Genomic DNA, 16,432 nt, shown 5'->3' with positions numbered 1-16,432 from the left:
CATAATATTGTTTGTACCTTTGTATATATGTACATCTAATGACAACACTATATTGTCTTTTAATACCCAGAAGCTCCCGAAGAAGCGACGACGTCGCGAAACATGTCGAGCTGAACCCTATTTTAATCAGAACTCATCCTGTACCATCTTTCGAAGTTACAACGCCACCCAGCGCTTCTAGTGTATCCCATACATCCAGCCCTGTGGCTAATAGCGGTGTCTTCAGAAAGTGATCGGATTTGAGCTCTTTTGTGTATTCTATTGTCCACTTTTTTCCTTTTTTCTTATTATTTAGAGCAATTGTCCTGTATATCTATGTTTTGTATTTTCTAAATTAAAATATTTATAATCTTAAAGTTTGGTGCCTACAAAGTCCAATCTCTCTCAGTCTAAGACTTATTGTCTTTTTCTACATACCTATTATTCCTCGATTAATCTTTAATTTTTTTGATCGATCAAAATTCTTTTGATTGGTACTCACCTCTCCGCCGGCTTCTGGACCTTTAGGGAGTTCCGTCGGAGATCCGGTGACGTCACGGACAGGACTGGACGTAAGTTACGTTCACGTCGACTATTCATTGAGCGGACGTAATTTAATTTGAAAATTCAACGTGATACTGAGCATGCGCGCGCATGCGCCGTTCGATAAAAGCGCCATTCGCGTGGGGGGTCACAAAACATTTACATACAACACGCCCCCTACCAGCCTAGTTTGAATTAGGCGGGCTTACGCCGTATCAGATACACTACCCCGCCTTAACTTAGAGCGGAAGATGTTTCTGAATACGGGACCTGCCGCTCTAATTTACGGCGGCGTAGTGTATCTGAGATACGCTACGCCCGCCTAAAGATAGGCGCCTCTTTGTGAATCTGGGCCTTAGCGTTTACAAAATAGGGAGTATTTTTATGGCATTTTTATTAATATTTTTTTTTTACTAGTAATGGTGGCGATCAGTGATTTTTTTTTCGGTACTGCGACATTATGCCGGACACTTCTGACACATTTTTGGGACCATTGGCATTTTTATAGCGATCAGTGCTATAAAAATGCATTGGATTACTATAAAAATGCCACTGGCAGTGAAGGGGTTAACACTAGGGGGCGGGGAAGGGGTTAAGTATGTTCCCTGGGTGTGTTCTAACTGTAGGGGGGTGGCCTCACATTGTATGAACAGAATATCAGCATTTCCCCCCCTGACAGGACCGGAAGCTGTGTGTTTACACACACAGCTCCCGGTCCCCGCTCTGTAACGAGCAATCGCAGGTGCCGGGCACGTGCACGGGAGTCGTGGGCGAGCCTAGTGGCCTGCGAGAGAGCCGACGTATAGCTACGGGCTCTCGCGCAGATTCACAAAGGGTTATGCCGGCGTATCAGTAGATACACCGACGTAACTCGCAATCTAAGCCTGTCGCATGTTTAAGTGTATGCTCAAACTGAGATACACTTAAACCTACCTAAGATACGACGGCCTGCACTGTCGTATCTTAGGGTGCAATATTTCCGCTGGCCGCTAGGTGGCGCTTCCATTGAGTTCGGCGTAAAATATGCAAATTAGTAGATACGCCGATTCACGAACGTACGCTTGCCCGTCGCAGTAAAGATACGCTGTTTCTGTAAGAGCTATGCCGGTGTAGTGTCACAGTTTGCTGCCTATCGTAGAATGCTGCGGAAGTCACGTGGCGGCCAACTGCGCATGCGCGATGCGTTCCAAACGCAAGTGCGATGCGTTCCAATGGATTTACGGCAGTACACACCAGCGAACCCGGCATTCAGGGCGACGTGGATTTAGAGGAAAGTGGCCAGTCGGCCTCACGTCCTCGCTTCGCTCGGACGGCTCGCTCCGCTCGCTCGGCCTCCTGGCTCTTTTTTTAACATCCTCCAATCCACGGGGATGTTAAGGAAAGAGCCTGGATGCCGACCGAGGTTTCACTGGTGTGTACTGTCGTGAATCCGTTGGAACGCATCGCATTTGCGTTTGGAACGCATCGCGCATGCGCAGTTGGCCGCCACGTGACTTCCGGAGCATTGTACGATAGGCAGCAAACTGTGACAATACACCGGCGTAAAGATAAAGCTGCCCCCTAGGTGGCGTATCCTATGTTAAGTATGGCCGTCGTTTCCGCGTCGAAATTTTGAAATGTTACGTCGTTCACGTAATTCGTCTGTGAATGGGGCTGGACGCCATTTACGTCCACGTCAAAACCAATGACGTCCTTGCGACCTCATTTAGAGCAATGCACGCTGGGATTTTTTAGGGACGGCGCATGCGCAGTTCGTTCGGTGCGGGGACGCGCTTCATTTAAATGAAACAAGCCCCCTACCAGCCGAATTTGAATTCCGCCGGGTGTTTTACGCTACGCCGCCGCAACTTTACAGGCAAGTGCTTTGTGAATAAAGCACTTGCCTGAAAAACTTGCGGCGGCGTAACGTAAATCAAATACGTTACGCCCGCCCAAAAGTACGCCCATCTACGTGAATCTGGCCCGATGTAGCTACATCGATTTTATCTCCAGTGGAATATTTATTTTGTTACCTACTTGAAGACTATAAAAGTTTTAATGCTATTCCCATCGAGACAGGTATCTGCTCCCCCCTCCCCCCCTGAAAGGTGGCAAATGTGACACCGGAGGGGGGGAAGGAATTCCGGAAAAGCGAAAGTTCAATTTTTGGGTGGAACTCGGCTTTAAGTCTAGGGGGAGGGGTGATGTGTCTGATCATGTGACCGCTGTGATTAGCTGCCTCTGAAGGAGAAGTTCAGACATTTCCCTTTTTTGGTTCTTACTGCTTAAAACAGAGGTCACATTTTAGGTGACTTCCCCATTTTTAACCCATTTACTAGGTCACCCGATCACTTGTACAATCTGTCCAAGAGCTTGTCAGCCTCCTTGTGACAGAAATAAAGTTACCGATCCTGTCACTAACTTTAAAAACATTGGGCCAGATTCACGTAGAATCGCGGCGGCGTAACGTATCGCATTTATGTTACACCGCCGCAAGTTTTATGGGCAAGTGCTTGATTCACAAAGCATTTGCCTGTAAAGTTGCGGCGGCGTATCGTAAATTCCCCAGCGCAAGCCCGCCTAATTCAAATGATCCGGGTAGGGGGCGTGGATCATTTAAATTAGGCGCGTTCCCGCGCCAAACGTACTGCGCATGCTTCGTTTCTAAATTTCCTGCCGTGCATTTTTTTTAACTTAGACATGAATTACGTCCATCCCGATTCACGCACGACTTACGCAAAAAAAATAAAAAATTAAAATTTTGACGCGGGAACGGCGGCCATACTTAACATGGCAAGTCTAACTATACGCGACGAAATACCAGCTTTAACTATACGCCGGAAAAAAACGACTAGAGACGCCGTAAAAAAATGCGCCGGCCGCTCGTACGTTCGTGGATCGTCGGAAATAGCTAATTTGCATACCCGACACGGAAAACAACGTGAACGCCACCCAGCGGACGCCGAAGTATTGCATCTTAGATCCGAAGGCGTACGAGGCCGTACACCTGTCGGATCTAACCCAGATGCCGTTGTATCTTGGTTTGAGGATTCAAACTAAAGATACGATGCGGCAAATTTGATAGTACGCCGGCGTATCAGTAGATACACCGGCTTACTTGCTCTGTGGATCTGGCCCATTGCACTTAAAGGAAAGCAAAATACTAATTTCGTTTTTTTCTTAAATTCCAATATATTCATATTTAATTACCTGAAATATGCCTTGGATACTAGTAATGATCTGTGATTTTTGTCACGACTGCGACATTATGGCGGACACATCGGACACTTTTTATACATTTTTGGGACCATTCACATTTATACAGCAATCAGTGCTATAAAAATGCACTGATTACTGTATAAATGTGACTGGCAGGGAAGGGGTTAACAATAGGGGTTAAATATGTACCCTGGGAGTGATTCTTACTGTGGGGGGGAGGGCAGGGATGGACTGGCCATTGGGACTACAGGGAGTTTCCCGGTGGGCCGATGGCTCAGTGGGCCGGCTTCAGTGACAGCAGACCGCCGCCCCCCTCCGCTTCTCTGTCTCTCCCTCCCCGCAGCGCTCACCTGGGGGGAACAAAGAAGCAGGGGGATGAGCAGAGGAGCAGGGACGACGACAGAGGAGCATGGGGGGAGGGGACAGACAGCTGATTCAACAGCTATGGCCTGGGAGTTTCACACTTCTTCCTAATCTTGTCCCATAAGGGGGGGGCACCAAACTGATTATTTGCCCCGGGTGAATTGATGTCTAGCTTCCCCACTGGTACTGCCTATAAGAGTACCAGTACCAGCCGTTCTATTCTAATAAAGTAGAACGGCTAGTGGCTAGTGAAGGGGGAGAGGGGGCTTGGGTGGCCGGGGGGTGCGGGAGTTGTCCGGCCGCCATGGGAGAGACCTGTCAAAGTGGGCCAGTCTGGATGAAGTCCAGGGCCAAATTTCTGTCCCAGTCCAGCCCTGGGGGAGGGGACTGAATGGGGGAGGTGACTGATGGTTGTCCCTATGTACAAGGGTCACACCATCGGTCTCCTCTCTCCCTAACAGGACGTGGAGCTCTGTGTTTACACACACAGAGCTCCACGTCCCTGGCTCTGTGACTGCCGATCACGGGAGCCTGGCGGACATCGCGGCTGCCAGGCACGCGCATTGGCACCTGTGTGACTTGGCGCGCACGTGCGCCCTCCTGTGGCGCGCGGCCGGAGGCCGTATATTGACGGCCTCCCGGCAGATCAGAGCCACCTTGTGGCCGTAAATAGTCGGCCGCAGGATGGCAAGTGGTTAAACTAATATTCTGGTAGACACTTGTCCTTTCTTTTTAATGCAATAACAAGAATTTAAATGATAATTACAGTATAATAGAGATACTCACAGTGATTGAAGAGGACACCGGTGAGGATGAACAAAATTAGGAAAGCCAATATAAGGAGGACCCCCAGGATCAGTATCACCCGGTACTTCCTACTCCTGACAGCCAGAATCTCTACAGACAGAGAGGATAGAGAGTAATTCTGAGTGTATCAGACGGTATAATAATCCTCCAGAATTCTTATCTCACATAAAGACATTTTATATTCCCCCCGGATCATCTGTGTGCTCCACCTCACCATACAAACCTTTAATATGAGGTTATTCTGCTGACTGAATGTGACATTGATGTGATATTCTGCTGATTTATGGATCTTTTACTACATATCTACAGTATATTACATCTTATTATATCATATAATAATCTTCTACTATACGGTAGAACCTCGGATTACCAGCATAATCTGTTCCGGGAGAATGCTCGTAATCCAAAGTACTTGCATATCAAAGCGAGTTTTCCCATTGAAGTCAATAGAAACAAAAATTGACTTCAATGGGATGCAATACCGCATGCGGCTAGAGGCGGGGGGGGGGGGGCGCCGGAGATCTTCGGAAGCGGCTGAAAAGGCCCGAGGACACGTCGGCAAACCTCGGAAAGGCTTCCTACCCGAGATTTGCAGAGGTCAGCTATGCTGTCCTCTGGCTTTTCCGTGCATTACCGAACGGCACGGATCACCTGGGATTGCCGACGTTCGGCTCTGCTCGGCTCCGAGGCCCCCCCCACCTCAGGCCAAAAGCGGTACTGCACACGCTTTGGCCTGAATCTTGCTCGGTGTGCGAGACAACACTCGCAAACCGAGTCACGTTTTTTTAAAATACAGCGCTCGTATTGCAAAACGCTCGTTAACCGCGTTACTCGCAATCTGAAGTTCCGCTGTAACTGTTTATATCTTTATATCATTAGACATGTGCAGAACGGAAAGATTTGTTTTATTTGTGATACATTTGTTATGTTGCCAGCTTTGTTGCGTTGATCCGTTTTGTTTTGTCTAATTTTGATTCATTGATCAATTTTCTAACAAATTCCACATTTTTAGAACAATTCAAATTCGGATCTCATCAGCCGCCAACGGGTTTTTTTTTCCCTACTGACAGCTGAAATGTAAACAAAAGAATGCTGGCAATGAAAAATTCATTCCATACCAGGCCCCCTCACTCCATACCAGGCCCCCTCACTCCATACCAAGCCCCCTCACTCCATACCAGGCCCCCTCACTCCATACCAGGCCCCCTCGCTCCACACCAGGCCCCCCCACTCCATACCAGGCCCTTCGGATCTGGAATGGATTTTTAGAGGATCCATTCCCAACGCCAAAACTAAAAAACGGTGTGGGGTCCCCTGCGGGATCCTTACCAGACTCTTATCTGAGCATGCAGCCTGGCAGACAAGGAAAGGGGGGAACAAGCGCCTCCTCCTGAACCATGCCAGGTCACAAGCTCTTAACATGGGGGGGTGCTTTGGGGCAGAGGGGCTCTGCCCCCCCTAGCACCTTGTCCCCATGTTGGTGAAGACAAGAGCCTCTTCCTCACAGCCCTGGCTGTGGTTGTGGGGGTCTGCGGGTGGGGGGCTTATTGAAATCTGGAAGCCCCCTTTAAAAAGGGGTCCCCCAGCTCTCCCCCCCATGTGAATGAGTAGGGATACATAGTACCCCTACTCATTCAACAAAAAAAGTGTAAAATGTAAATAAAAACACAACACAAGTTTTTAAAAATTCCCTTATTAAAAAAAACAAAAATCAAAATAAATGTCCACCGACATAGATCCATAGTCAATCACATAGGCTTTCAGTCCCAACAAAGGCTCCCCACCGTCTGACAGTTCTTAAACAACTAAGGGGCGGGGCCATACAATGACATCACTGGGTGACCCCGCCTCATGGTCTGGGGCATGTTGGGTCTGTGATGTCAAAAGGGGTCACTGGGGGCGGGTGGCCCTGCCCTTTGGTTATTTAAGAACTGTCAGATAGCAGGGGCCAGGATCTGGGGGCCCCCTTGCTGAAGAGGGCTTCCAGATTCCGAAAAGCCCCCTGCCCGCAAAACCCTACAGCCAGGGTTGTGTGGAAGAGGCCTTTGTCTCCATCAACATGGGGAAAAGGTGTTTTGGGGTGCCCCCTTTCTTGGCTTGCCAGGCTGCATGCTCAGGTAAGAGTCTGGTATGTATTTTAGGGGCACCCCACGCATTAAAAAAAAATTGGTGTGGGGTTCCCCTTAAAATCCATACCAGATCCAAAGGCCCTGGTATGGATTAAGGGGGACCCCACTCTGGGATTCGCTTGTACCCCCTTTCCTGGCCTGTTGAGCTGCATACTCGGATAGGGGTCTGATTTGAATTTTAAGGGGAACCCCACGCCAAATGGGACCCTCTCCAAAATTCATACCAGACCCTTACCTGAGTATGCAGCTTGGTAGGCCAGGAAACGGGGGAAAACGTGAATTCCACCCCCTCCTGAACCATGGCAGGCCTCATGCCTTCAACATGGGGGGGTGCTTTGTGGCAGGGGTGCCCCCCCCAAAGCACCTTGTCATCACGTTGATGGGGACAAGGACCTCTTCCCCACATCCCTGGCATGTGGTTGTGGTGCGGCGGGGGGGGTACTTACTGGAATCCAGAAGCCCCCTTTAACAAGGGGTTCCCCAGAAGTAGATCCAACATCAATAAGGATGCCCGTCGCTACTGCCGACCCGCCCTCTTGTGATGTCATTGACCCAGCATGTCGATGATATCACAGGGGGCAGGGTCACCCAGTGACTTTAGCTGGTGGCCCCACTCCTTAGTTATCTAAGAGCTGTCAGACGGCGGGAGCCTTCGTCGTGACCAGAGTTTTTTTCTTTTTTTGGGTCGGCGGTGGTGCAATGTACCCCATACTCATTCATATGGGGGGTGAGCCTGGGTTATGGGTGCCCCCTTGTTAAAGGGGGCTCCCTGATTTTCATAAGCGGCCTTCCTGCAGACCCCAACCCTATCCTGGCAGAGCCCCCTCCAGCCCCAAAGCACCCTGCCTATGTTGAGGGAATGTGGCCTGGTATGGTTCAGGAGTAGGGTGGAGCTCGCTTATCCCCTCCTTCCTTGGCCTGTCAGGCTGCATGCTGGGATAAAGGTCTAGTATGGATTTTGGGAGGCACCCATGCCGTTGTTTTTAAATATTGGTGTGGGGTTTCCTTTTAAATCCATACCAGACCTAGGAGTCTGGTATGGATTTCGGGTGGACCGCCATTTGTTTTGTTTACATTCTGCCGCTGTTGATGTGGTCAAGGGCCTCTTTCTCTCAACCCTGATCCGGTGGTTGTGGGCAGGGCCGATCCTAGGGTCACAGACGCCTGGGTGCAGAAATATTTCTGGCGCCCCCACATGGGCGTGGTCATCTTTCTAACTCCTCCCCTTTACACATGTTTCTATGGCTACGACTCAAACACAGAGATGCTCCCCTAAGAAGTCTTCATTAGTGTCCCCCATCAGAGCCCCCCACAGCAGGTGTCCCCCATCAGAGCCCCCCAGCAGTTGCCGCCCATCAGAGCCCCCCCACAGCAGTTTCCCCCCATCAGAGCCCCCCACAGCAGGTGTCCCCCATCAGAGCCCCCCCACAGCAGGTGTCCCCATCAGAGCCCGCCACATCAGGTGTCCCCATAGATCAGTACTTGTCCAATAGATCCCTGTAACTCGGGCACGCTGGGAGCAGAAGCACATTACAGGGGGTGGGGCATACGTGGCATCTTTGGTTACTTGGAGGGTGACACTCGGAGAGCATTTCTGGGAGTGCACGGGATGATTGGCAGCAGCTACGGCCAACCCAGAAGCCTCTCATCACACCGCCTATGGGAGAAGAGCCAACACACGCAGAGGGGGCGGGGCAGACAGGAGACTGCTCCATGCACACCGGACATAATTAATTAGTGGAGCCTAGTGCCGGAACGTGTTTCGGGGACAGCCGGAGGTATGCACTCTTGTCAGTTGCCAGCGGAGAGAGCAAGCGGGATGGGGAACCGCAGCACCCGTTACATGCGCTCTGCCTCTGGACACAGACAAGGAGGAGGGAGGGGAGCACTTGGAGCTTCGGCGTCCCCACCTCTGTGGCGCCTGGGTGCGGAGCACCCCATGCAGCCTGCCTAGGATCGGCACTGGTTGTGGGGGTGTGGGAATGACTTATCGCAATCTGAAAGCCCCCTTCAAAAAGGGGGCCTCTAGGTCCTGCCCTAACCCCCCTCCCCACCATGTTAATGAGTAAAGGGTACATAGAACCCCTACTCATTCACCAAAAGTGTAAAAAGTAAATAAAAACACAACAGTTTTTGAAAAGTCCTTTATGCATATTAGCTCATTATGCCTTTATCTTACAGGTTTTTTGTTTTCATTTTTTGTTTTGTTTTTTTACCAGGGTTTACAACCTTTTTAAAAAAAACATCAATCACGATGCTCACTGCTACCACCGACCAAAATGAAGGCTTCTGCTGTCTGACAGTTCCTTAATAACTAAGGGGCGGGGCCCCCTGGTGATGTCATTGGATAACCCCGCCACCTTGTGTTGTCATCCACCCCGCATGCCCCAGGAACCCAATGCCCTGGGAGTGTTCATTGTGACCGGAGAGTTTTTTTTTTCCAGGTTGGCAATAGTGGCAGGTGTCATGATTGGCTTTGGGCCAGATCCACATAGCGAGTACGCCGGCGTATCTACTGATACGCCGGCTTACTTTCAAATTACCCGCGTCGTATCTTTAGTTTGAATCCTCAAACCAAGATACGACGGCTTCTGGGTTCGATCCGACAGGCGTACGTCTCCGTACGCCTTCGGATCGTAGGTGCAATACTTCGGCGCCCGCTGGGTGGAGTTTGCGTTGTTTTCCGCGTCGGGTATGCAAATTAGCTTTTTCCGACGATCCACGAACGTACGCGCTGCCGTCGCATTCTCTTACGTCGTCTCTAGTCAGCTTTTCACGGCGTATAGTTAAAGCTGCTATTTTGCGGCGTATAGATAGATTTGCCATGTTAAAGTATGGCCGTCGTTCCTGCGTCGAAATTTGAATTTTTTTATTCGCGTAAGTCGTCCGTGAATAGGGATAGGTTCAAAAAATTACGTCGTTGCGACGTCATTTCGCGCAAAGCACGGCGGGAAATTTTGAAACTGAGAATGCGCAGTTCAATCGGCGCGGGGACGCGCTTCATTTAAATGAACCACGCCCCCTACCCGCCGATTTGAATTCCGCCGCCAGAAATACACTACGCCGCCGTAACTTACGGCACAAAATCTTCCTGGATTTGACTTAAAGCCAGGTAAGATACGGCGGCGTAGCGTATCTCTGATAAGCTGCGCCTATCCAATTATATGTGGATCTGGCCCTATGTATCTACACCAGGGGACATTTGTTAAGATTTTTGATTTTTTTTAATAAAGGACTTATCAAAAACGTGTATTGTGTTTTTATTTACTTTTTACACTTTTTTTGGAGAATCAGTAGGGGTACTGTGTACCCCATAAGTTTTCACATTGGCCCCCCTTTTTAAAGGGGGATTCCAACCGATAACCCCCCTGCCCGCAAACCCCCACAACCACCAGCCAAGGTTGTGGGGATGAGGCCCTTGTCCCCATCAGCATGGGGACAAAGTGCTTTGAGGGGCTTTTTTTCTTGCATTTTTCCACAGCCGGCATTCTTTTGTTTGCATTCATCTGTCAGTGGGGAAATCCCGCTGACAGCTGATGAGTCATCGGGTGTTAAGGACATGTCAGCTCTGGCTTCCCGACCCACTTCTTTAAAAAAAAAACAGCTATACTTTACACAGAATTCGAGTTGGTCGATCATTTTAAGGCCGATCCAAATTTGAATCGCTCTGAAAATTTGGAATTTGTTAGAAAACAAATATTTCGAAATGAAATTTAACAAATTTCATCGAAATTCATTATTTAATTTGGAGATTCGGATACATTCGAATAACTAAAAATTCATCCGAATTTATATTCGGACCGAAACGAAAATGGTACATGTCTATATCACATCCTATTATATCATATAATTATCTTCTACTATAACTCTATGAGCTAGATTCAGGTAGCTCGGCGTATCGTTGAGCGGGCGTAGCGCATCTCATATGCGCTGCGCCGACGTAACTCTGAGAGGCAAGAGCAGTATTCACAAAGCGCTTGCTCCCTAAGTTACGGCGGCGTAGCGTAGATGGGCCGGCGTAAGCCCGCCTAATTCAAATTTGGAAGGTAGTGGGCGTGTTGTATTCAAATTAACCGCGACCCCATGTAAATGAATGGCCGAACGAACGGCGCATGCGCGCGCATGCTCAGAATCACGTCGCATTTACTCCCTAAGATTCAACGGCTCAATGCGTACGACGTGAACGTAACCTACGCCCAGCCCCATTCACGTACGACTTACGTAAACAACGTAAAATCCGGCGGCTGTTCCGACGTCCATACCCTTGCTTTAGGTGGGATAACTTTACGTCGGACGTACGCCTTACGTAAACGGCGTAGCTTACTGCGACGGCCGCAAGTACATTCGTGAATTGGCGTATCTAGGTCAATTACATATTCGACGCGTAAATCAATGGAAACGCCCCTAGCGGCCAGCGTAAATATGCACCCAAGATACGACGGCGTAGGAGACTAACGTCGGTCGGATGGAGCCAGAATTCAGGCGTATCTGATTTCAAGAATACGGCGCATAGATACGACGGGGCATCTGTAGACTTACGTGGCGTATAAGAAGATACGTCGGCGTAAGTCCTACGTGAATCTACCTCTATATATCTACAGCATATATCACGTCCTATTACAGTATATCATATACATTGGCCCAGATTCAGGTAGATTGGAGCAATATTTGCGTGGGCAAAGAGCAAAGATTTTTCTCTGCGCCCACGCAAATATTTCGATTTGCCCAGCGATTCACGGAGCAGTAGCTCCGTAAATTGCGCGGGCGCTATGCTAATTAGCCCTGCGTAAGGGCGCCTAATGTAAATGATCCCGCCGGGGGCGGGAATCATTTAAATTAGGCGCGCTCCCGCGCCGAGCGAACAGCGCATGCTCCGTCGGGAAACTTTCCCGACGTGCATTGCGGCAAATGACGTCGCAAGGACGTCATTTGCTTCTAAGTGAACGTGAATGGCGTCCAGCGCCATTCACGAATCACTTACGTAAACGACGTGAAATTTAAATTTCACGAGCGGGAAGGGTGGCTATACTTTAGCATTGGATGCCCCTGCTATTAGCAGGAGCAACCTTGCGCTAAAGTCGCCGTACGGAAACTCCGTACCTTGCGTGCGCAGGGCCCGCGCAACTTTTGTGAATCGGTGGTAGTATGCAATTTGCATACTATACGCCGATCACAATGGCCGCGCCCCCTAGCGGCCAACGCAAGAATGCAGCCTGAGATATGAAGGCATAAGGAGGCTTATGTCTGTCAGATCCTAGGCTGCAGTCCGTGTAACGAGGTTCCTGAATCAGGAGCACTCGTTACACCGGAGCAAGTAAGCACTTGCGCCGCGCAACCTATGGTTGCGCGGGCGCAAGTGCTTCTTGAATCTGGGCCATTGTATTTAGAAGCGACATTTATACCGAAGCAGGACAACCAATGAGATTCTGGCTTTAATTACCTCTATACAGATATAGTAAGAGGTGATATCTGATTGGTTGCTCTGGGTTATAGATCCAGTATATCAGTATTAGTATTACATGGGTCCTATAAATGAAGACTCGGATCCTCAGCTGTCTATAATAGATGAAGAGGATACCCCTCGTTATAATAACTTACCTTTGGCTGTTGACCTATTCCTCGTCCTCCGTACATCGAGATCACATGTGTTGGCATAAATATTGTCCTCACAAAGTTGATCTGTAGAGGAAAAGAGACCTTCATATGAAAACCTAAAATTCCGGGGGGGGGGGGGGGTAATGGGGGGGGGGGGTAATGGAGCTCTGTGAATGTAATTCTTCTTATGATCTCCATGTATAAATACATAAGGGGGGGATATGATCTCCATGTATAAATACATAAGGGGGGATATGATCTCCATGTATAAATACATAAGGGGGGATATGATCTCCATGTATAAATACATAAGGGGGGATATGATCTCCATGTATAAATACATAAGGGGGGATATGATCTCCATGTATAAATACATAAGGGGGGATATGATCTCCATGTATAAATACATAAGGGGGATATGATCTCCATGTACAAATACATAAGGGGGGGATATGATCTCCATGTATAAATAAATAAGGGGGATATGATCTCCATGTACAAATACATAAGGGGGGGATATGATCACCATGTATAAATACATAGGGGGGATATGATCTCCATGTATAAATACATAAGGCGGGATATGATCTCCATGTATAAATACATAAGGGGGGGATATGATCTCCATGTATAAATACATAGGGGGGATATGATCTCCATGTATAAATACATAAGGGGGGATATGATCTCCATGTATAAATACATAAGGGGGGGATATGATCTCCATGTATAAATACATAAGGGGGGGATATGATCTCCATGTATAAATACATAAGGGGGAATATGTTCTCCATGTATAAATACATAAGGGGGGGGATATGATCTCCATGTATAAATTCATAAGAGGGATATGATCTCCATGTATAAATACATAAGGGGGGATATGATCTCCATGTATAAATACATAAGGGGGGGATATGATCTCCATGTATAATACATAAGGGGGGTATGATCTCCATGTATAAATACATAGGGGGGGATATGATCTCCATGTATAAATACATAGGGGGGGGATATGATCTCCATGTATAATACATAAGGGGGGTATGATCTCCATGTATAAATACATAGGGGGGGATATGATCTCCATGTATAAATACATAAGGGGGAATATGATCTCCATGTATAAATACATAAGGGGGGGATAAGATCTCCATGTCTAAATACATAAGGGGGGGATATGATCTCCATGTATAAATACATAAGGGGGGGATATGATCTCCATGTATAAATACATAAGGGGGGATTTAAACTCCATGTATAAATACATAAGGGGGATATGATCTCCATGTATAAATACATAAGGGGGGATATGATCTCCATGTATAAATACATAAGGGGGATATGTTCACTATGTTTAACAGTGGTGGTTAAATACCACCAAAAGAAAGCTATATTTGTGTAAAAAATAAATGATATAAATGTAATTTGAGTACAGTGTTACATGACCGTGCAATTGGCAGTTAAAGTAGTTCAGTGCTAAAAAGGAAAAAATTGCCCAGTTACGCCAATATAAAATAAAAATGTTCAGACAGGAGATAGAGAAATACAAAGTAACATTGTTTATAAACATTGATCAGACGGGAGATAGAGAGATACAAAGTAACATTGTTTATAAACATTGATCAGACAGGAGATAGAGACATACAAAGTGACATTGTTTAGACACAAATTAGAGAATTGGGAAGTTACAGTTACTTATGAAGCTACCCTGTTTCTTCCATCTGCAGATGCTGTTAAAATAATGTGACACATAAAAAAGTATTTTTTTTTTTTTTTTTTTTTACTTGTATTAACACTTATTCTACCCTAATTGCCTATCATTCACCTACTTTCCCTTCTCTCTTCAGCCTATTATTTAACAATTCTGCTTGTTTTTCTATTTTATAAACCTTTAGAATGTAAACTTAATTTATTTTTAATTTTTTTAACATCCTATTTTTTTTTTTAAAGTACAACATAAAAAAAAACAAAAAACACTTCTTAAGTGTAAATTACTTTGCTTTTCTCTGTACCAGAAACATAGGGCCAGATTCACATACATTTGCTGCCGTGTAACGTAACCCGTTTACGTTACACCGCCGCAAGTTTCCAGTTTTAGTGCCCGATCCACAAAGCACTTACCTGGAAACTTGCGGCGGTGTATCGTAAATACGTCCGGCGCAAGGCGGGCCAATTCAAATGGGCGTGTGCCATTTAAATTAGGCGCGCTCCCGCGCCGGACCTACTGCGCATGCTCCGTTTCGCAATTTCCGTTGTGCTTTGCGCGCAGTGACGTCATTTTTTCGAACGGCGACGCGTGTAGCATAATTCCGTATTCCCGGACGGCTTACGCAAACGACGTTCATTTTTAAATTTCGACGCGGGAACGAAAGGCCATACTTTATACAGCAATACGATTGCTGTGTAAAGTTAAGGCAGGTCAAATAACGACTAACTTTGCGACGGGAAACTAGACTAGCGGCGACGTAGCGAACGCGAAAATCCATCGTGGATCGTCGTTACTCCTAATTTGCATACCCGACGCTGGTTTACGACACAAACTCCCCCCAGCGGCGGCCGCGGTATTGCATCCTAAGATCCGACAGTGTAAAACAATTACACCTGTCAGATCTTATGGCTATCTATGCGTAACTGATTCTATGGATCAGCCGCATAGATAGAAACAGAGATACGACGGCGTATCAGGAGATACACCGTCGTATCCCCTTTGTGAATCTGGCCCATAATTTCCTGTCATTTTAAACAGGGCAATTTGTAGAATAACATTTTAGATTTTTACCTAAAGTAATACTTTTTTTTTTACAACAAAAAAATAGGAAAAAAAACCCACGCCCTGGACTAATGTAAGAAAAAAATAAATCAAAAAATAAAATCAATACACACTCCAACTAATGGGCTATTGCTGCCACCATACAACATTACAAATACTCCATTTATGTAATATATATATATATATATATATATATATATATATATATATATATATATATATATATATATATATATATATATATAAAACTAACACTGGCCAAAAAAGGAAAAAAAAGTGTGTATTTTTTCGTTTTGTTTCTTTTGTTGCATAAGATATATAAAATATCACACAAAGAAAGTTGCATTTTCCCTTTAAAGCAATATATATATACAACTTTGATATCTTAGGTAATGACACAGTTATTGCTGAACAGGTCTATAGCAGAAATTTAAATATCGCTCGGCTCCATAGGGCAGTTTTCGGGTGGGAGACGGTAAGTGGTGAAGAATACTAAATAATATTTTCTCAGGGTTCCTGTCTTCCTCAATACTTATCAATTATCAAGTCCACCACCTACCTGGCTCCATCTCCAGATTTTCAGTCCCCCTCATGGCACGCTGTGAACAAGCTCAATTCCGTGTTCTGTGCGATCTGCGTCTCCAACATCTGCTGTTGCCTCATTTATAGTCTTCCTATAGGAAGATGTTGCCTCATTCTGAATTCACATTTTAGGAACTTACAAACGCCACAATGAAGGGGAAGTGTGTGGAGTTCTGTAGGGTTCTGTATATCATTACTGTACATGAACAGGATATAGTGGGTTCTGATTGGTTAATAATACATTGGTGTGCATTACTTACCATCAAAAAAATAACATTAGAGCTGGACATTAATTGTTTGTTCAAGAGTGGACCATCATTTACACTGGTCTTCTGGGGGGGGGGGGGGGGGGCTTCTCAGGGTAAACGACAGATGATGGAGTGGAGAGAGGAGAAGGGGGGTTGTATGTGGACTCCCTGTCATAACAGGTCAAATGCCCTAGAAATGAGGAGGGTATCTTGCC

General features: G+C 46.7%; 1 protein-coding gene across 2 annotated transcripts in view; it reads right to left on the bottom strand.

The window, feature by feature from the left end:
* The window catches only part of LOC120933741 (CD209 antigen-like protein C), an 83,382-nt gene extending 67,252 nt beyond the window's left edge, over positions 1–16,130 (bottom strand). The window contains exons 1-3 of one of the 2 annotated variants that reach the window (XM_040347114.1): positions 15,947–16,130; positions 12,618–12,698; positions 4,870–4,980 (exon numbers count right to left, since the gene is read on the bottom strand). In XM_040347114.1, the coding sequence (XP_040203048.1) occupies positions 4,870–4,980; positions 12,618–12,698; positions 15,947–15,980 (226 nt within the window). In that variant the 5' untranslated portion in view covers positions 15,981–16,130. The remainder of the gene's footprint in view (positions 1–4,869; positions 4,981–12,617; positions 12,699–15,946) is intronic. The other variant, XM_040347115.1, reaches the window with a different exon arrangement.
* Positions 16,131–16,432: the final 302 nt, after the last annotated feature.

The sequence above is a fragment of the Rana temporaria genome, chromosome 3 (assembly GCF_905171775.1).
Source record: "Rana temporaria chromosome 3, aRanTem1.1, whole genome shotgun sequence".
NCBI classification, from domain to species: Eukaryota; Metazoa; Chordata; class Amphibia; order Anura; family Ranidae; genus Rana; species Rana temporaria.
The sequence above is the reverse complement of the archived record's forward strand: the minus strand, read 5'-3'. Positions and strand labels throughout refer to the sequence as shown.